The sequence below is a fragment of the Rhododendron vialii genome, chromosome 1a, assembly GCF_030253575.1.
Source record: "Rhododendron vialii isolate Sample 1 chromosome 1a, ASM3025357v1".
In the NCBI taxonomy this organism is placed as follows: Eukaryota; Viridiplantae; Streptophyta; class Magnoliopsida; order Ericales; family Ericaceae; genus Rhododendron; species Rhododendron vialii.
In genome coordinates, this window is record NC_080557.1 from 17460001 (window position 1) to 17481956 (window position 21956).

Genomic DNA, 21956 nt, shown 5'->3' on the forward strand with positions numbered 1-21956 from the left:
GACCACTGAAGTGACGGAGACCATGGCTGGCTCGTGGAGGAGGAGGGCAGCTGGAGATTGTGGCTGAGACAATTGAGAAATTTCGTGGCCAAAAGTTTACTTTTATCCCCTTGTGATTAGATGAGGTATGACTTATTTTCCTTGATTGTTTGAATTTATTTCTCGGATTTTTTGAATTTATTTCTTATATTTGTCACGACTCACGAATCTTTTGTTTCTGATCTGTATATTCTTGATGAAACCTCTTCTTTTTTATCAATCTGAGATATCAGAATTCTGAGTCATTTCCTAATTAGTAGGGATAGCCTCTAAAGTTAGGGAAACTGAAATTAGTTCATCCTATCCCAATTAGTAAAATCAGTAGGGATAGTTGAGATCTAAACTGAAATTAGTTCATCATACAAAATGTCATGACTATCTCAAGTTCATCGGTTCATCCTCATGCAAATTTTGTGCCTTTTTCCACATCCAGATTGTCCCATACAGATGGTGCTAAATTAATATCCAATGATACGGTTCAAGGGTAGTTAATGTTTGGTGCTTTGTTCAGGCACATAAAGTTGCCAAAAAAAAAAAATTGAAGGCGGTGTTTGGTTATTGATTCTAACCCCATTGGTAATTCAAATCTCAATGAAAAGTAAGTCCATTTACTTCAGTTTATTTGTTCATGTATAGATACATCTATAAGTATATATACAAACCGATGTACAGAATTCATCCAATGACAAGGAGATGCATAATTCTTATTAATGTAGGAGAGTGTGGATTTTAATTTGAAAGCATCGGTAGGGAAGGTGTTCGACGTAACTGGAGCTCATCCTCCTTTGAAATTGTCCAATCTCGGCTGCTATCTCATTGCTTTTCTTGAGTGGAGCTTTTTTGTGTTTAGTAGCGCATTCGTGTTTGCCGTTTGGTCACGTAGATCATTTTGGTTTTTGGATGGAAGAATAAATTGCATTCTTGGGACGATTTTTCCCTGGGCTTATTTTGGCCTCCTGTTTTTGGTTAATCTTGCATGCATTGTGATGTGATCAGGTTTTTTTTTTGGTTGTTCTATTCGTCTGGACTCTAGAGCCAAGGAAACAAACAAAAGGCTGCTTGGGTCTTCGATGGACTGGCCTTGTTTGGGTTTGTTCTTGAATGTGTGTTTGCTTTGTTCTGGCATGTGTGTGTGTACATCATCTGGTGTGCAATGATTAAGTTGTGAGATCTTTGTGTGGTGGTTTGGGTAAAATCTTTTTGTTTGTATCGCCATCAAAGATATGTGATGCCGTGCTTCTTTTTTTGGTCATTTGTGTCATTTTTGTTGTATGTTCTCAGGCCTTTTCCATTTATGTGTTGTTCTGGTATCTGTGCACAGATATGGTACTGGTGGGGTGTTTTTTGTTATATGTAAATAAAATCAGATAGCTGAAAGACAGTATGGTTCCGAGCGATAGGCTGACTGATTTCTTATTTTTCCCTATTGCGTTATTTTAGAGTCTTTGCTTTTCTGCATTCTCACAATGATTGTTATATATTGTTAGAGATTAAATCAATCTACCTCATAAAAGTAGATCTGGAACTAAAAGCAAATGCTAAATGAAATAGGGTAAGCAAAAGAAAGTAGGGTTTGGAGTTGCATAGACAGATGAAGCATACCAGGCATCCTACACATTTGGATGTTGTGGCCATTGATTGCTTGGATTGCACTGAGATCTGCTAACTTTATTGTATTCCATTCTACCATTTTTCAACCCGTTCTCTTCAACGGGCACAACATTCATGCTGTGCACGAAACCAGAACCTAGTAAATGGATAAGAAAGGCTAAAATGGTAAGACTATACAATTAGATGATTAGATCTTAACCTTTGATTAGAGGTGTCTAATGGGCCATGCCGTGTCGTGCCTATACTGGCCCATCTCCAACCAAGTTCTGTCTAGAATCCGATAACTTAGTAGTTGTTGTCCCTGCTCCATGTTTGTGCCCTTTCTTACCCATCTAGAACCGTGCCGTAGAATAGCTGAGTGAGATAAAAAAGAAATCGTCTCCCCCAACAAGGGCGAACATAATTGCCCTTAAGAAATCGTCTCATCCCAACAAAGGTGAAGGTTGCATAATCGCCCTTAACATGCCATCGGCAATCTCCTTCCCAAAGTAATCAACAAAGAGAAAGGCAAAGAGAATGGGCTAGATGAAGCAAGCAGGGGTTCATTACCTAATGAATCAATTCAAGACAACCACAATTGGCAAGGAGAAGGTCAAATTGTAGGGCACAACAACAATTCCTAAGCAGTAAATGACAATAAAATATCCTTAGCCATATAAATGCAAAACTTAAGTTGACAAGTTTAATTATGAATTAATGACATTTACATTCACACAAACAGAGCTGCTGAGATCTATGCCTAACTTTTCTGGTGGAGTACCAAGAAGTCGATCTACACAGGTAACCTGCTAGCCCTGATCACTTATTTGCCAACCTTCCACACAGACATTTACGTGAACTAGCTACTCACACCAAAAGGAATGGGCTTTTCCATCCTTTTAGCTTTTCCATAACGACCTTCATGTTCTGACTGTAAAATGGTAACTTCAAAGGGTGCATGTACATAAACAAGAAAAAAAGAGAGAGCATAGGAATGTATCTGAAAAATGATTAAAAGTACAGAAGATGCAACTAAAAATTCCCAAAATTTGAACATGTCTCCGATAAACCCAGGCACATCTCTATATCAAAAGTTCGAAACCTATTTTGGTACAAGGAGCTAGTTTAACATGTGATCTGAAACTATTTCCCTATTCATACATGCAGCCGTAGTCTTCATGTCATCTACTATTTCTTCACACCACTGCTGGACTCGGACTGTGGTTTAACAATACTCAATTGCCCACCTTCCTTGTTTGCAGCAGTTGCTGCTTTTACCTCATTGCAATGGTTTATGAACTTGCTCATTTCCTGGTCAGCAAAAGAAAACAGAGTAGACTTAGTACCAATAATAAAGAAAATCCAAACATCTAGCGAAATAAAGTTGTCACTTGAGTTCAAATCCTCTGTACACAAGCTTTCCTAATTACCCCCTTTCGGGTGCATTTTTTGTCCGTTGGATCAAGTGAGAATCTTTTTCCTCCTTACGATTCCAAGGGGTTTCCAAAGCAAAAAAAATCAGAACAGGGATGCATAAAAATTTGATTACAAAGGATTTGAGGGAAAGAAATCATCATAAAAGGATCTGCCAAAGCTATAGCATGCGAGACGTAAACCAATTGAGTGGAGAATCAAGCTTCCATATAACCTCCACTCCATGGCAGGATCAATATATTTCAGTCACTAATTGCTATCTAGTGAAACAATCAGTGTTCTAAATATCGGAATTAATCGGCGATTAATCACTGGAGGGGGCCTATCCGACTAGATCGGACTAATTGCTATGCACCAATTAATCACCGATTGCTAGGCCTCAAAGCTCGAAGGCGGCCGACCGCCCGACTAGTGCCTAGCAACTTTTAGAACACTGGAAACAATTGCCACCAATGAAAAAAAAAGGTGACAGAAAGTTTCATTACAAGAAAAGCATCCCTTCTTGTTGGTAGTCAGTATCTAATCTTCCCTTCGAACAAAGGGCACAATTCATGCAACAGAAAAAGAAGATATCACCTTCTTATTTTCTTTTATAATAATCCCAGTCTATGATACATGGATCCACAATTTTGGGCAGAGTACCCGTGTTGACACGACACGACACAAGTATGGGTGCGGGATGTGTCGGATATGGTGGTAGAAAATTGGACACGTTGTGTTTAGTTGGGAGTTTGATCGAAGAAGAAGAAGGTGGATCGAAGAAGTAGGGCCATACCTGCTTTGGAAGATGAGGCGCACGACTGCCATCGTCAGAGTGACCAGAAGAGTTACAGTCGTTATAGTCGGAGGGAGACCAGCAGATGCGCAGTCGCCATCATTGGAGAAGAAGAAGAACAATGTAGGTTTATTTATTGGGCCTCTTTATGAAATAGAAGTGATGGGCTCTGTATTGGGCTCTTAGTTACACGAAGCGGGAGCGGGGACGGGAGCAGGAGCGGGGGCGGGGACGGGGGAGCAGATGATCACAAAAGTGTGGGAGCGCCATTGGGAGCGGTTAGGAAAAATTATTAAAATTATAAATATATTTTGAAATTTTATATTGTTAAATGTCAATATAAAAATATTATTCTACCACGTAAAATATTACTATTAAAATTATAAGTTTCTAGTTATATTTCAACATTTTTACTGTAGCACATGATTACACAATAGAGCTCTTTGTGCATATTAAGAAGGCGTAAAAGTTAAGGGCATTAATATGACTCTAGAAGGTTAATATCAGATGTGCTCACTAACAAGATCAAAACAATTTTAAAGGTACCAATTGCAACTTGAATCGTAAGTCTCTCAACCGTTTTTTGGGTGTAAGTTCCCGTATAGGTAAGGTACGAGTTCCCGTCATCATTGGGACGGGTTTCTTGGAGTTTCTTTCGACGGGAACGCGGAAACGCATTTCCGTCGAAGAAACGTGGGCATAATTGAAGGTTCCTGCAACTAATATTGGGCTTATCTACTAATGTAGTTGGGCTTTTTTATTTTTTGGGCTTTTTAATGTATAGTCCAAACTCCAAAGTTAATAAGTTGTGTGGAGTTAATGCATCTATCTATTATGAATTTGGGCTACATATAGGGGTTGGGCCATGTTTATGAGATAAAATTACATGTATATTATATTGTACAATGAAAAGGATATTTTTATGAGATAATTTTACATATACTTGTATAAAAAAATAAAATTTCCTATATAAATTTAATTAGCGGATCCTTGCACCCGTATCCAAGTTCGGATACATATCCTGAAATCCTCTATTTTCAGCTTTGAGGTGTCCGACCCTTAGATATGTACCCGCACCTAATTCACGTACCTGTGTCCGTATAACATAGATCCCAGTTACACCCTTATTCAACTAGACAAATACTCCCATATCATACCCAAACATTCCATCCCTTCTTATACATTCATAATCAAACACGTCTCTCTCTCTCTCTCTCTCTCTCTCTCTCTCTCTCTCTCTCTCTCTCTCAAGCCCCCCTATCAACAAAACACCCTATGCGTAGACACCCCAATTTGACTCACCACAAGTCTTAAGTAGTACTTGGACACTCCAAGTGATGAGGCAATGCCTCAGAAGTAATACTAGAGAAATTCTCAATCCATGACAATCATAGAGAAATCCGAGCACCCTTTCTAAACCTCAAATGAAAGCCTTAGGAAAGAAGGTAACTGTTCAACATGTGCGGACACTGATACTATTCGGACACTCTCGAACACATGTTCGATATTTTTTTTTTCGTGTCCATAATAGGGAAATAATAATCTCAACTCGGACCCGTGTCCAGCACTCTTTAGCAATGCATCTGTCATCTATATTTGGTGTCTATGACTAACAAATTAATATGTGATCTACACTTCTTAGAACCTTGCTAACATGAGATTATGAAAAAAATCCAAACGCATCAAAGTCTATACAAAGTTGAAAAGTTAAGTCTTAGTCTTACAACTCTTCAAATGTAAATTCAGTTAATATTTTTAGAGAGAAATCCTAGCCAAGTCCATGCTCTATTATTTAAGGATTTCTCAAGCCCCATTTTAGTTACGATTTTTCATAACTTATTGTAGCCTAGCTATTATTTTGTTTGGGACTGCGGAATAAACTTACGGCGATATATGCATATTGCATAGACAATATCTGTCCTCAATGTGTCTGTCCCACCTCTCAGAGAAATAACGTATATGCACGCCCGTGCTGCATCGTATCCGTGTCAATGCTTCTAAGACTTGGATAAATAATCATTTGGTTCAGTCAATTGATGTCCATTGTCTTATTTACCTTAACGAACGAATTTTGGGACCATCTCCTTCACATATGTTCAGCTGAACTTCACCAAGAGAGATCACTTGGAGCACGATATTCAAGCTACTTCTAAAGGGAAGAAAGTATACATGAGCTTTTTTCAGGAATGACTGGAGTTCGTGGGATCAGTTGCCCTTCATGGAACCAAAAGAATTGAGTAAGTTCAAATGAAATTCTAGCGGAACAGTTAAAACTAGCAGGATATGTTGTTCTTGAAGCTGCTGTCTACGGCTGTTTTTCTTGGTCCTATTTCTACTACTTATCATCCGAATTGCGACCCTGCTAGTGAATTATCAGTCCAATAGCCCTCAAACTTGTAGAAGACATAGGGAGACACACATGCGAACAAGTTTGATATTGGACAAAAGTAATAAATAACCTTCAAACGTTTAAAAAAATAAACCCCTTCTGCAAGATGCGAAAGCAGAGAAGTTCTCTATTGGACAAAGTTTTAGAAAACTCGGGCACAAAGTCACATAACTAAAGTCAACACAACCTACTTTCAGAGCCCATACCTACATTTATGGTATTTGAACCCAAAATCTAAGCAAAGAGGCACTCAGCAGCCATTTTTTCCTTTTTAGCTTCTTGTTTATCTAGGGTGATACTGGATAACTTCATTTGAAAAACATTCAATTCTTCACCTATTCTTACGAATGCACATCCAGTGACCAAATATCACGCCCACCGAATGTGCGTAAAATGGAAACCAAATATGCGCGTAACAGAAGAATCATTGGGACATATGGCTGCATCGCACAACTATATTACCATTTTCAAGCTTGCGCTAATAAGGATCTAAAGGTCGAAAGCTCATAAAATGGATTACAAAAATCATGCAATACGGTATTCAAATAAAGGCGTGTGAATTTCTGATACTTGGTCACAATGGAAACTCGAAACAAGAGAACTTACGCGATCCGCATCCATCTCCTTCGTGACCTTCGAAGGCTTCACGACTCTCTTCCCTGCAATTTCAATTCAACATCATTTCCCCAACTCAAGCAATATATGCTCATGTAGAAAGAGATATGCACACACACACACATGCACAGAGAGAAAACGAGACTATCTTAAAGTTAGAATCGAACCTTTCCGGGTGACAGGGATTTTCCCATGACGACTTGGAGGAATCGATTTCCTCTTTTGTTGGCCTTTGAAGAGGTTAGCTTTCTGCGTCATCTGTGTGTGTGACTCTCTCTCTCTCTCTCTCTCTCTCTCTCTCTGTGATTTTGCTTTGTATCTAGGGTTCCGGCGAAGGGTCTCTCTGAGATAACTGTGAGGGTTTTGGTGGATACTGATTTGGTTTTTGAGGTAAACCGACCCGGCCTATCAAAGATAGTGAGTACATGATTAATTACACTTTCTCCCTGTAGTTCGGCCAGAAATCAAATTTTGATTAATGAAATTAATTTTTCATTCTTCATAATTCCTCTACGAAATCCTTTTATTAAATGGTTGGAATTGAGGCTCCGTTTGTCTCAATGTAAAAAAATTTCTGATGTATTTCTATCGAAATTTGAGTTCAGAAATCACACATTTCTCTGTATCATCATAGAAGCGTACTTCCTATTTCTAGTGCAACATTTGACGGTAGCAAATCCCAAACTGCGGTGAAGGTTCAACCGTAGGTGCTAGCTAAAAGTGTGTGGTTTAGTGACGGGTCAAGCTATGTATCAGGAAGGTCGTCCTTCTTATGGCTTTGCCGAAGTCTTAAACCTGTAATTTTGGACCATGGGCCTGTCACGACTAACAAAATGTACAAATGGGACAGATGCAATTTTGGACCGTGGGCTTATTCACAACTCGCAAGTATTCTTTCTTCTAAAATTAGACAACATTGATGGGCCATGTGAGCTCTGTATTGGACTCTGAATGCAAGACTGGACTTGTCATTATTCGACCAATCAGAGAAATACATGGCCGGTTAGGCCTAAAGGGCCAGCTTATTTTCTGTTATTATTTAATTTTTATCATATTTGTTGGTATTCCGTTTTTTGAATTATTAGTTTTTCTAAATGATAACAATCTAAAAAATAAAAAATTATAAACCAACTTAATTTTTTAAATGCACAGTATTCTTCCATTAATTTCCTCACTCTGTCTCGCGCATGAGTTAATAACAAAACTGATTTTTTTTTTTTAATCTCAAAAACCTTATATGAAGACAATTTATTTCTTGGTCTTGAGGAAATATTTTGTTGGCGTGGAGAACATCTTCTATAGATTGTTTATGTAACATCCCAATTTACCTCTACAAACATCATAGTAGTTAATTATACAAGCTTAACGACCATGAACAACAGCCAGAAAAAATTGAAGATTCAAGTGGATTCCAAATCAAACAGATTGCCACAACATTTTGACCAGAAGTTCAACACATTCTCTGTGATTCCAAATCATTGACTAACAAGATAATGTAAGCAATTTTAAGCAAGGCCGGCCTTGAGAGAGAGAGAGAGAGAGAGAGAGAGAGAGAGAGAGAGAGAGAGAGAGAGAGAGAGAGAGAGAGAGAGAGAGAGAGAGAGAGAGAGAGAGATGCTGGTGTTCTATCTGATCTAGCTGCCTCTAACGATGGGCATGGTGGTGTCGACTTTGAGGTATTTTCGCGGGACCAGATGTGCCTCGATACGTCCTCTTCACCGTCGAATACACCTGGTTCTGCTCTCTCTCCATCATCATCCTCGTCCCCGCTGACATTTGGACGATAATAATTGGTCGTGAGAAATGGAGGAATCCCGTTCTTTTGGAGGTGGTCATACTGGAGTACCTTAATTAATCTTTACTCTCTCCCTCTCTCTCAAAAAACTTTCAAGATTGATTTGGGGGAGGGCGGCCGCCGCCTTCCTCACCCTCCTCCCCCCTCCCTCTCCTCCCTCCTCCTAGATCTACTATCCACCGTTTCTTCTCCGCTTCCCCTCTCGTTCGTTCTTCTGGTGTTTCCGATTTCCTATCCGGTGGTCCGGCTCTAGTGATGAAGTTCCGTCCGTGTTGTTTGGCGATTTCGGTGCAAATTGGAGATGAGGAGATGGCGTTTGGTGGTTCGGCAAGTGGTGGACGTTGGATAGTTAATAAAGGCGAGGATGGGTTTTAGGTTTTAGGTTTTTCTTTTTATTTTCCTTTTTTGCCAACTGTTTTGGCTTGGTTTTTCTACTGGCAGGCCTCTCCTGCTTGGTCTGTACCGGTCTAGATTTTAGATCTGGTGGGTGTTGATGGTGGGTAAATAATTTCTCTTAGTTAGGGTTTGGGTGTTTGGCCAGAGTTTTCAGTTGCGATTAGGGCCTCTTTACGCGTCTAGGTTGTGTTGGCAGCTTTGGGCACGTTTGGGGTACTGTAGTTGGGAGTTTTTTGGTGTCCAGATTTCATTTGCGCTTTCTCGAGTTTGAGCTGGGGTCCCTCAGGATTCTCTACTACCTGGACCTAAATTGGTTCCTAATTTAGGCGTTTCGTCGGTCTTGCTTCTGCAAGGGGTGCCTGTGTCGAAGTCTTGGTAGTTTTGGTTTATTCTTGTATCTTTAATGAAGTCTGTATTGCCTTCGGGCTTGTTATGAGATAAAATTGACATTTTCAAAAAAGTAAAAATAAAAAATAATCTTTACTTACTTGGGCCGTGGTGCCTATACTTCAGGGGTATGAAGATGCTGGGAACTTCACAGTGGCAGAAAGATTGAAGACATGCAAGTGCGCATGCAAACTTAATCTTCTACCTCTGTGTTGGTTCTATTGGTCTTTTTGAACTTGTAGTACTGCTCTCATTATTTGGCATTGAAGCTGTCTGACAGTATTTAATTTTATAACCACACACAAATATTTACACACACTGCACACCTTCAGTGTGTATGTGTGTGTGAAGCCCGCCTCCTTTGTGAATGTGTGTGTGATTATAACATTGTTGTTAATAAAAGCAATTGGATTTGGCTACTATACGTGCTTCAATTGGTTCCGGAACCAACTGTGCAAGTGATAGAATGGGGTGATGGAAATTGCAGGAAAATGGAAGAATAAAAGGTGGGGAGAAAAGAAAACTGTGAGATTTGATTGATGAAAGAAACGTACGGGGGAGCTCTCGTCCCAATCTTTTCGATTATAAAAAGCAGGCATGCCCTCATCTCTCTCTTGCTCACGCTATACTCTACTGGACCAGCTCATCAGAGCAACAAATTAACTAACAGATTAACCAACTAATTAATTAATCCAATTGCTAACTAATCCTTCTAGTTAACTAATTAATTAAATCTAATAAGCAATATCAAACTTCTGGGCTTCAATCAGAGCTGGACATTGGGCTGGATCAGATGCTTGATTGCTGGGTTTGAACACTAGCTAGCAAAGCTCGCCTTGGGCCTTGGAATGGACCAGCCAGCTGCTGCTGTGGGCTAGCTTGAGCTCCCAATAAGCCTGCATGAATAGTGAGCGATTGACTTACCAGACAGCAAGTGCAAGGGTGCGACGACTAGATTTGACTTCGACCACGATCGGGAACCAGCCCCGTACGTACATTTCATTCGATTTGTAAATCCTTCCTAAAGAATGTGGGAAATCAAATACCATGAAGAGAAAAATGCATTGAAATGTTGCTTTTCTTTTGTTAAACTAGATTTTATTCCTGTCAGAACTAAATTTACTTGATTGATCAATGTAAACCTATTTTTTTAGTTTTCGGGAACAAAGAATATTAAAAAAGGATTTCAATCATAATCTAATTGATTTGATCGTCTTACAGACCCAGGAACGACTTTAATTTGGCATCACTGGAAGGATCAAAATGACATTCGAAAAAGATTCAATGAAATAAGTGAATTTGAAAAATTATTCAACCAACCCGTTTTTAAATATCAATCAATCAAGAGAGAGAGACAGAGAGAGAGAGAGAGAGAGAGAGAGAGAGAGAGAGAGAGAATTAATAGTGACGGCAAATAATATGTGGTGGCTTTAAAATGACAAGTATTTTTCATGTGTGATATTGTTTGTTCTAACATGCATAATATATTTATGAATTTCTTTCCTAGATTATATTATTACCAAAGAAATCTCGACACTTCGTTCTTTCAACTTACAATCGTTCATATAGACATTAGAGTTGGTCCATGCATGCTTCCTAATGTATGAAAATCAAAGAAACAAATTGCAATTTTAATTTTTCTATGTATGCTCAAAGGGTCATTCAAGTTTTAGTAAACATGCAACAATACATGATGCATATATCTATTTGTTTATGTACGTATTATAGAAGACTTATTAAATTACATTTAGGGTTCTCTGATCTTAAATTCAACGCTTTGATTATTTGGCATAATATAGGCAAATGGTTACACATGCAATTGCGACTTTTGTAATTGATTACACATTTGGTGATTGCACACAAACTAGCTACAATTTCATTTTGTCTCTAGAGATATATGTTACCACGTGCATAGAATGTGTACGTACAACAAGAACATGGTGGTGGACATGATTCAAGTACTGGCTCCAAGGACACCTCACATATATGTAGGAACACATGCACGTTGAATAATATATGACCATGAAACTGATTTGTTTGTGTTCTGTAAAAGGTTTTATTCTGTAAAAGTTTTTTTTTTAAATATCTATTCTATAAAAGTTGCTGCCCCACAATATTCTGAACAAAACAAAAATCAAATAACAAGTCTCAATGCAGTTAATATATAGTATCAAACTTGGTGAAAGCTATAAGAAATATATTTCCATTTAGTATTATTTTTCTTATTCCCCCTTCCACATGACTAATTGTCTGATCTTTCTTTTCTCATCTATCTCTATTTTCTTTCCATCCAAACGTCCAGCGGACAGTACATTTAGTTGGTAGTAGTCCCCAACTGAATCTGACAGTTTTTATTTTTTTGGTAAGTAACTGAATCTGACAGTTACTGTTAACGTTGTCTTGATCATCCCCTTCACCACCATTACCATTAACTCTCTCGTTGATCTTCTCCAATTCCCTCATCATTGTCTGGCCTCCACCCAAAGAAGGTGCCAAACAACACCTGTATTTCCTCGAGGGTTTTCCCCTGTGTTTCAGGTAACAACATATAAAAGAACACCCATCCAGCTACAGCCACTCCCATGAAGAAAAAGAAGGCCCCTCCAATGGTATGTAATCGCCTTCGAGAAGGATAAAAAGGTCATTGATATGATCCCAGTACTCATCACACGTACGGTTCACAGCGACTTCAATGCTCGTCCCTTAATTGGGCCCGCAGCCTAGCTCACTGGGAAAATCTCCGAGTTGTAGACCCACGTGATGGGCCCCATTCCGATTGAGAACATCGCGACGTAGCTAGGCTAGTACTGAGGGAATAGCCAGAGCAATGGCCCAGGATAGTTTCTCAGTGGAGTGCTGGTCTATGATTGTTAAAAGAAAAATTCTAAAATCAGCCCAATGGGCTAACAATAGTGAGTGTGAATGTATATTAAAGGGTGTAAAAAGTACACAGAAATACGTGTTTAATTTACTTGTCTTCTAACGTGTTTATTGTCAGCCCAGTGAGCTGACAATAGCAAGACCGTTGTTAAAATCATCCCTAGACTGGCAATTAAGGGAAGCGATCATTCCCCCGACGCTGGTTAAAAGTAACGGCCTTCGTCCCACCCGGTCCAGCAAAAACGTGGCCGGCCACCAGAATGAACATGAGTACTTAGTTTCATGTCTTTCCCTTGTTCGTTATAGTACCTGACAAGTGATGTGATGTCACCGACAAATAGTAAAAAATTACTCCTATATTATCAAGTGTATTAATCATCGAAATACTCCATAACTAAGACTGTCTTTTGAGCAATCTACCGTAAACAATAAAACAATTTGTTTTAATATTTTCTCAATTTTTTCCTTCTGGGTCAAAATTTCATAATTATTTGCTTGTTTAAAAAAAAGAAATCTGAAAAGTAGAAAAAAAAAAACACTGCCAACACAAAAATCGCAAAATAATTTTTGTACTCCACTTTCAAAAAATTTGCCCTTTTAGTGTTTGTGTTGTGTAAAAATTTTAGACAATATTTACGAAAAAAAAAAAGTGGAGAAAAAGTACACCTGCTTTCTCAAATATTTTTGGGCTGTACAAAACCACAGCGTCAATCCCAGAGGTTTGTTGAACAAAATGAATTCCAATGCCAGCCGCCTCGAGAATATGCCTAACGGTGAGCGTCGAGTGGACAACTACCTCCTTCCAAACATCATCTTGGTGGCTGCGTTTCGGAACTTGAACGAGGTCGTCGTTGCACTCCTTGGGGATCCCAGCGGCTTCCTTGATGTCGCCCAGCTGTAGTACAGCCTCTCCTCTTTCGAATCAGATGTTTTTTCCAGAACTTGCTTCGATCGCGTCCCCAAGTCGACCCTGGAGAACAAGCCACAGAGGCAACTCGAGCATCGCGAGAACGCCGTGGGCTAGGAAAACCGACGGAATTGCTCCGACTCCGAGCATGAATCGCCAGCCTAGGTCAAGTGGAAGCTTGGAGAAGGCGTAGTTTGATAAGTAGCCCAGTAATATACCTAAAACAATGAAAATAGGATTATTAGGAATGAGTGAACCTAAAATACATGCAAGAACAATACCGGCGTCAATGAAGACCTCAGGAAAACCAAGAAAAATACCGGCGTTAATGAAGACCTCAGGAAAAAGACGTGAGAAGACTTCTGCTGTGTAAAGGGGGGGCGCATGAGGGCGTAACCAACTCCGACCCTGGCGACGAACCGGCCGACCATAAGGAAGGCGTAGTTGGTGGCGAAGCCCATGAGGAGTGCTCCGACGAAGAAGATCACGGAGGCGAACACGATGGTGTAGCGGCGGCCGACCCAATCCACTACAAGAAAAACGGGATATGCCAGCGGCCAAAAGTGTTGGCAAAGGTGTCGCAAAGCGCTGCTATAGACCTTAGAGTCCTATACCAGCGCTTAAGTAAAGCGCTGGTGCATGACCGCCGCAATAGCACTGTTACCAGCGCTTTGTTTCCTGGCATAGAACCCCTTTACCAAAAACCAAAATGGGGGAGGCGGGGAGCACCTGTGCCGTTACCAGGTTTTGAACTCTGAACCTTCAACTCACCGTCGCCTGCGTGTACCTTCTCCAGCCACTGCACCAAACATCATTTCCGTTACATGTTTTGAAGTATTTATTATATAACATATGTTTAACATCCTTTTTTTGGTTAACTATTTGGTAGATTATTATATTATTATAAAAAAGTGAATCATTCCTCCCATGAGAATTATTTTTTATGTTCTATGCTCTATTTTTGTTCCACTAACATTTCAAAAGCTTTATTTTAGTAATTTTTATATTTGTATTTTACAGGATCTTTTCCAACCACTACCACCACAACCCCAAATAATGCATCTAATGGGAATATTGCTTATTTTGATTGAGGCAAAATTTTACGGAAATGATTTAATCAACAAGGACAACAAAATCAACGGTTTGGATCATTGTGATTGTGTCGTGATCGAGGCATTAAAGTATTAGATGCATTCCGACCCCCACCAAAGTATTTATTTTTTATTTGAATTGTCTATTTTTACATATTACGGAGTTCATCATTCTTACCAAGAAAAAAGTTAATCGGGTATCGCTACACACTTGATTGGACAAAAAAATCCATTTTGTTAATGAAATTGTGTCTCGATAAAGAAGCTTTCTAAACCCAATTGAAATATTTTTTAATGAGAATGATAAAATCAACAAGAAAAACAAAATCAACGGTCTGCGTTGTCGTAATTGTGTTGCGGTTGGATGGCTACCATACGTTCAAGTACAACACAAGACTTAGTTTATTAACAGTTGCATTGAATGTATAGAATTTAAAGGTCGTTACCAAATCAATTTTTACAGTGGTCGATCTGAACCATTAGGATTTCACATCTCATTTATTCTGTCATTGTCACCAAAATCGGAGATCATTGGATATCGACGACCGCCTAATCGGACAACATTTGATGCATCCCTAGGCATTAAAGTATTAGATCGCAACCCGACCCCCACAAGAGTCTTTATTTTTCGATCCGAACTGTTCGTCTTTTACATATTACGTAATTCGTCGATTTGTACTAAGAATGAAGTTGATCGAGTATCGCTACACATTTGATCGAAGAGTATTAAAAATGTATAACATATAGTAATATTATTAGATTTTTGTCAATCAATTTATTTTTTCATTGGGTCTACTCCCACGCTTTTTCCTGGGCCGCTGGGAAATAGGGAGTCTATTCCAGCGCTTTTTCTAAATGCTGGTAAATGATGGGCCTATGCCAGCGCTTTTGCTTGGGCGTTGGGAAAGGGTCGGTCTATTCTAGCGCTTTTGGTTTGAGCACTGGGAAATCCCCATTCTAGTAGCGGCTAAAAAAAACGCTGGCATAGACCTCTTGTTGTAGCGCTTTTTACAAGCGCTGATGTTGATCAAATTTCTTGTAGTGATCGGAAGTACGGCAGGCGGCGGCAGAGCCCAGGAGGGAGTAGACGTTTAGGATCCCCATCAGGACTTCCAGCTGGACGTCGGAGATTTTAAGATCGTCTTGGATGAAGAGTCCGGACCCACTCATTAGAGCATCCCCAACAGTCACACCACATTTTTAGCCATTTAAGCAAGAAAAAGTACAATTTCTCTCAATTGGCTAGTCATTCAATACATGTGTACCTAGTAGCCTCAGCAAAACCATTAGTCATTTGTACCAAATCAATCCTCTCTCCTCTCTCTCCCCCTCCCTCTCTCTGAAACTTGCAACAATAGCAACACAAACCAGCAACACAACACCACGGCTATTTCCAATTACAAACTCAGAACCTATGTTCCAGTTGACAACATCAAACCCATAAATACAAAATCAATCCTCAAAAAAGTCACAAATCAAACCTCAAGATCAAACCCACAAATCAATTCCAGTCAAAAAAACATAAATTGAAACCCACAAATTCAAATCCAGCCGGCATATACACATATATATACGCCTATATATATACACACAGTATTAAAAATTCCAAAAACCTACCGGAAAACTCGCCGGAGAGTAGAAGCAAAGCAATAGAGGAGTCGGAATCCGATCCACGGGCAACGGCAGACGATGACGGATGACGGCGGGCAAGGCACAGTAGCGTGAGTTTTGATTCTGAAATCCGCCGTCGTCAATTTTCCAGATCCACGTCTGGGTTTGCTTCAAAGGCGAGAGAGAGAGAGAGAGAGAGAGAGAGAGAGAGAGAGAGAGAGAGAGAGGCAAGCGAGGGTTTAAAACCTCGCCACAGCAGGCGAGTGGTTTTGGTGGCGGATTAACTGGCGAGGCCGGAGTGAGGCTGTTGTGTCTGGGTTTGGGAGCTTTTCATCGCCAATTAGCCGGAAATCTGGAGATGCTCTTACCCCAATATCTGCACCGTCAAAATAACCAAGACATCCATGTCAAATATATATATATATATATATATATATATATATATATATATATATATATATATATATGTTTACCCAAAGAGATATATAGTTGTGGTTTACAAAAACGGAACCAGGATTTTACCCTAGTAGTGGCTAAATATATATTAAAAAAATTCTAATTGTGGCAAGATTATATAAGTTGGGCATAATTTTTTTTTACATATAATAATTGCATTTTCTAAAAATTTTATCGTGGCGGTCGCCGCTACTAGACCTCTCCTGATTCCATCCTTGGTGGGGGGTTTAGATGATAATTAAAACATACCATAACCGAGTAAGATGGAAGTCATGGAGGCTGAGATGGCACAAGCGAAAGCAAAATTGTTCCGTTTGTTCTGAGGCTTCCCATCCGCCATCGTTAATTTAGACAGAGAAGGAGAGGGAGACTGTTGCAATGGACTTGCTTTGTTGGTTTAAACTTTCAACTGTGAAGGCTGAGGGCTACAAAATACTCCATATATATGTATATACCCTCATCAGTCATCACATGCTTATTATGCCATTTGGCTTATTATCCATAAAAAGGTCAACTTTGGACTCTACTAGCGGTGGTGGACCAAGGGAATCCTGTAATTTTAGGCACTATATAGAGACTACTAGTGACCACTAGATTGACGAAAACTTGAATTCAGTCAATCTGTTAAACTATATGGTTGCAATAATTAATTTTTGGAGAAGTTATTAATTTTTGAAAACAAAAAAACTCGTACCGTTTGATTTTTGACTCTTCAGTCTCTTCAGCTTCTTGATCCGTTTGATTTGAATTAATAACAGTCTCCCTAGGGACAATCACATTCCTTGAGCTGCCATCCTTTAACAACAAAGTGGTTGGCAAATCACATTGGACAGAGGTTTCGGTGCCGGATTTGAAATGTGACATTTGATCCAATCTCTAATGTGCATCTCATTGAAAGGATCATCGCACACCTCTTCCCAAACTCTAACACCACAGCTTCACTCTTACTGTAATATTAATCTATTCATCAATACGATTTAAATTCTTTGAAGAGATCATCATCCTTCCCACATCATAAGAATCCTCTTTCATCGTCTCTTGATCTCAAGACTAATAAACTCACTCCAGATTTCTCCAATATGTCTAAAACTATTCAAGTTCTAAATATTAAGCGGAACACCCCTACATTTGAGCCAGACCAGTCTTGATTTTCCACTTGGTTCTCCATTCCATGGCTTAAAAGTTTTGAACCATCCCATTACCTTAGGGTTTGTTAACGCTTCAAGTCGATCTTCTTTGGATTAGAAAGTAATGATTAAATCCAAACCACCAAGAGATTTAACTGAAACATCTTGAAAATCAAGATCCTCGAAAGCTTGCTTCACGATCTCTATAGTGGTGATTTTTAGAAGTCTCGCCACTGCATCAACCAATCCGAAGCAATATGTTGAAAATTAAGTGTTACCCTTCTCTTGATCTTCTGGGGAAAATCCACATTAGGGATCTGGCTAGGCTCAGCGCGAATCTTGGGCTGGTATACAGGGATAGACATTGGTAAATCAACTTGATCCATTGAGCAATTAGCTCTTAAAGCCCTAGCACGATCACGGAACTTGTTACCAGAATCACTTCGCAAATAGCTACCAGAGTTGATATCCTTATCATAACTAGCCCTCTCCATAATAATACTTCGATTGGCAAAGCGAATCCCATTAGCTTTGGCCACCGCCGAGCTGGCATCCCTCCGATTCTGAAATCTGACAAACCCAAATTTGCATTATGATCGAAAATTCCAGAGTACAATTCCATTCACAATAAACAAATTACCGATTATATGTTACATGAACAGAAACGAAATTTACAGAACTCTGTAACACCAAACCGAGCCCTGAATCACTTTTCTTAAAACAGATTCACCACCTCACCGTTGGGTGTTGGAGGTTGATCGGCATCTGTCGCCCAGGATAGAATGGTTAAACCATGGCTATCGAAACACCACTGGAAAGCCGCCTTGGCGAACTGAATGCTACGTTTGTCTCTCTCTCACACAAGTATAATATCAGAGTGGATTTTTTGTATACTTGAACTCGTGAATTTCTTCTAAACATAGGATGCTGTTTATATAGCCACAAGTGACCATGTGTAATAGCCAAAAAATGAATTCAACATTGATTACTCAGCCATGAATTGGAGACAACGCTGATATCAATACACGAAACTGCCAAAAATGAATTGGAGGTGTGAATTCTGCCATTAACCTCTCTTCATGGGGTATTTACCAACTGAAAATGGCTGGAACTTGTAGGGCCTCGTCCAGATACAATGAACTTACAGGAGACATTTCGGTTGCCTCGGGAGACCCTCCGAATGTCTTAATTATCATTCACAAAAATCTGGAAAATTTCCAACAATCCCCCACATGAACGAAATTGGCAAAGATCTGGCGCAGAGGACAGAGTAGACCCGAAAAGAGTGTTAGATATTTTGGCACTTTCCGGGGTTGTTCAAAACCTCTATTTGTGTCTTTGTTATATCAATTCCGTTTGATTGTAATGGGTAGGTTAATTAGGGGGTAGTTTCTCGTTCGATGCTCTTCCCATTATCTACGCCACGTTGACCGCTGTGAAATCGATCCAATTGCGTGAGAGGTAAAATCATTGCACGACATCTCATGCATAGCATTATCGAGCTCAAAATCATTTTGGTCTTATTTACTGATTAGGGGGTTTTTCTTATTTAAAATTCTTTCATATACACTCCTTAATCGTTTTAATTCCCTTTGACTAGGTGATTTACCTTTTCCGAAAAAAATCTTGTTTTCCATATATATCATTTACTCACCGGAGAATCCGTTATCAATATCAATACTATTATATATAAGAGAAAGGGGTCTCGTTTGCTTTTTCCCTGGATCTGTATATATATATATATACGATTATTAGGTCATATATGGTGTGACGAGCACGGAGAGTAAAATAGAGACAGAGAGGCGAGATTAACAAGTGTTTTGGTTGCAGCCCACAATCTTTTCTTCAAAAGAAAGGGTTCAACGTTTTTATGGTTTTTCGGCAGTGGCGAGATTGACAGTTTTCGCAGCCCATTTTTGCAACCCACGTTCTATTTCTTCGTTCTTGCCTCTTGCATCTTTGAACGATAGTTGGGTTATCTAAATCACGCTTCTCATCACATCATTCATTCACTGTTCGTGGTTCTTAGTGCCGTTTGCTGCTGTGGCCGAATCTTTTGATTCGGAGCCGGTTGAATCCGGAGATCGGGCGTGAAGTCCGTGGTGCATCAATTGGATCTTGAAGAAGCTCTGGGAGCATCGGAGATTGACGAGAATAGGTAAAGGCTTGGGGTAAGGTTTTTGCTATTTCGCAATCTGTACTTCTTTTCGATTAATAGAATAAAGCAGTAGTGTTAGGCCGTGGTTTTGGCTTAGGGTTATTTAGGACCCTAAGTTTTTCCACGTAAATCGTGCGTCTCTTGTCATAATTTTTATTCTACTGCAGTACTTGTTTTTTGGTTTGGATTAATCGTAATAATCAACCCGTTCATCTATATTAATTTTTTAAATTAGAAAATTGGTGATTTTTTATCAAAACTCCTATTCACCCCCCCTCTAGGAGTAGTTTGAACGCTTCCGCATAATTTCAATTGGTATCAGAGCGGGTTGCTCTGTTTAGGTTTAACCACCTGAGTTTAATTCTGGTTATATTATAATGGACATGAACGCACCACGAAAGGGAGCCTCAAACTCGAGGCCACCTTTTTTTGACGGTAATGATTATCCGTACTGGAAAGCCCGTATGACCACGCATTTGAGTTCCCTAGGTGTTAGGGTTTGGAGATCTGTTAGGTACGGCTATGAGGCCCCTACTATAGAAGACACTACGACTAAACAAATGAGGGCTAAGGAGGACACTGAGTGGAATTCTGCTGACAATGAAAGTTTTGAGGCAAACTCTAAAGCTTTAGGAGCCATCTATGGAGCATTGAGTAAAACTGAATTTAGTCGTATTTCCGCGTGCACTACTGCAAAAGAGGCTTGGGATATTCTCCGAGTCACCCACGAGGGTACTAAGACTGTTAAAACTTCAAAACTCCAAATGCTTACAACACGTTTCGAAGATTTAAGAATGCAGGAAGATGAGACATTTGATAGTTTTGTCACTAAGTTGAGTGACATCGTTAATTCTTTCCACGCATTAGGAGAACCAATCCCTAATCTTAAAGTTTGTCGAAAAGTGCTTAGGTCACTTCCTGAGAGGTTTAGGGCTAAGGTAGTTGCGATCGAAGAAAGTGATAAAGTTGATGACATTCTTTTTGAGGAACTTGTAGGTAAACTTCAAACGTTTGAATTGAATCATCTCTCAAAGAAACCTACATTAAAGCCTAATAAAAGCATTGCTTTTAAATCTTCTAAAGAAGAATCTTTTGTGACACAAGAGAGTGATGATGACCTTGACGAAGAAGAACTTGCTTTCTTTGCTAAAAAATTCAGAAAATTTGTCAAATTCCGTAAAAATAATAATTCTGGAAATTTTTCTTCTTCGACTAATGGGGGCAAGAATTTTAATTCTGGGGATAATAAAAAGAAATCTTCTATTGATAAATCCAAGAAACCCCAAGGTATACAATGTCACGAGTGTCATGGTTTTGGGCATGTTCAAGCAGAGTGTGCAAACACTCTTAAAAAGAAAGTGGCCAAGGGTTATAAGGCTACGTGGGATGACGATAGTGATGACAGTAGTGATGGGGGTTCTGAAGCTCCTAGATATTCTGTGCTTGTTGCCAACATTAAGTCCCCCACGTCCCCCAAATCGGTTGAACTTTCTACAACTCTTAGCGATGATAGTAAGTATGTCTCGACTGACGAAGACTGTGAGAATAGTGATGATGATATAGATTCTATTCATGAGGCCTATAATCAATTGTTTAAAGAGGGTGTAAAATTGAAAAAGAAAAAGAAGGAACTCATGAGTGTCATCGAGAAAATTAGTGGTGAGAGGAACAAACTTAGTGATGACATTGAATCTAAGAACATCGAGCTTAAAGAATTAAAAACCTATACCGCTAATTTGAAAGACAAGTTTGCCAAAATTGAGAGAGAGCATGTGGATGCCTTGAAGGCTCTCGAAGGGTATAAGGATAGGATTTTTGAATTGGAGCGTGACCTTAGGGAGGCCACTGAGGCCATAAAGCGTAATGAGTGTGGCGCAACTCGTATTGCCGAAATGACACGTACGTTTAGAAATAGAAGCGGCTTAGGGTTTATTGATCCACCTTCATTGACACCTATGGGTAACAAGGTCACAAAGAACGAAATTAAGTTTGTGAAATCTGATATTACAAAGAATGAGGTAGTGAGCGATAAACCTGAATCTTCTATTAAATCTCCCACCATCATTAAGAATGCTTACAACAGTAATCATGTTCCTGAAAAGAAAAATCTGTTTATTTGTCACTACTGTGGTGGTCAAGGTCACATTCGACCTTTTTGCTATACACTTAGAAGGGACAATCAGAGAACAAAGGGGAAACTGTTTGTAGCCCCAATTAATAAAAGTGTTTGGTATGGTCAACCCAATGTGGGAAGACCTCAAGTTGTGCGTCAGTCTCCCACAAACATTAAGAATGAGAATTTTCAA

At 39.4% G+C, this 21956-nt stretch overlaps 1 protein-coding gene and 1 pseudogene across 1 annotated transcript; both read right to left on the bottom strand.

The window, feature by feature from the left end:
• Positions 1-2624: 2624 nt before the first annotated feature.
• On the bottom strand, positions 2625-7235 carry LOC131314765 (uncharacterized). The gene is made up of 3 exons (XM_058343645.1): positions 7010-7235; positions 6834-6886; positions 2625-2940 (listed from the first exon to the last, which is right to left on the bottom strand). The coding sequence occupies exons 1-3, from the start codon at positions 7098-7100 to the stop codon at positions 2818-2820; spliced, it is 267 nt and encodes an 88-aa protein (XP_058199628.1). The 5' UTR covers positions 7101-7235; the 3' UTR covers positions 2625-2817.
• Positions 7236-11848: 4613 nt separating this feature from the next.
• On the bottom strand, positions 11849-16705 carry LOC131328941 (polyol transporter 5-like; annotated as a pseudogene).
• Positions 16706-21956: the final 5251 nt, after the last annotated feature.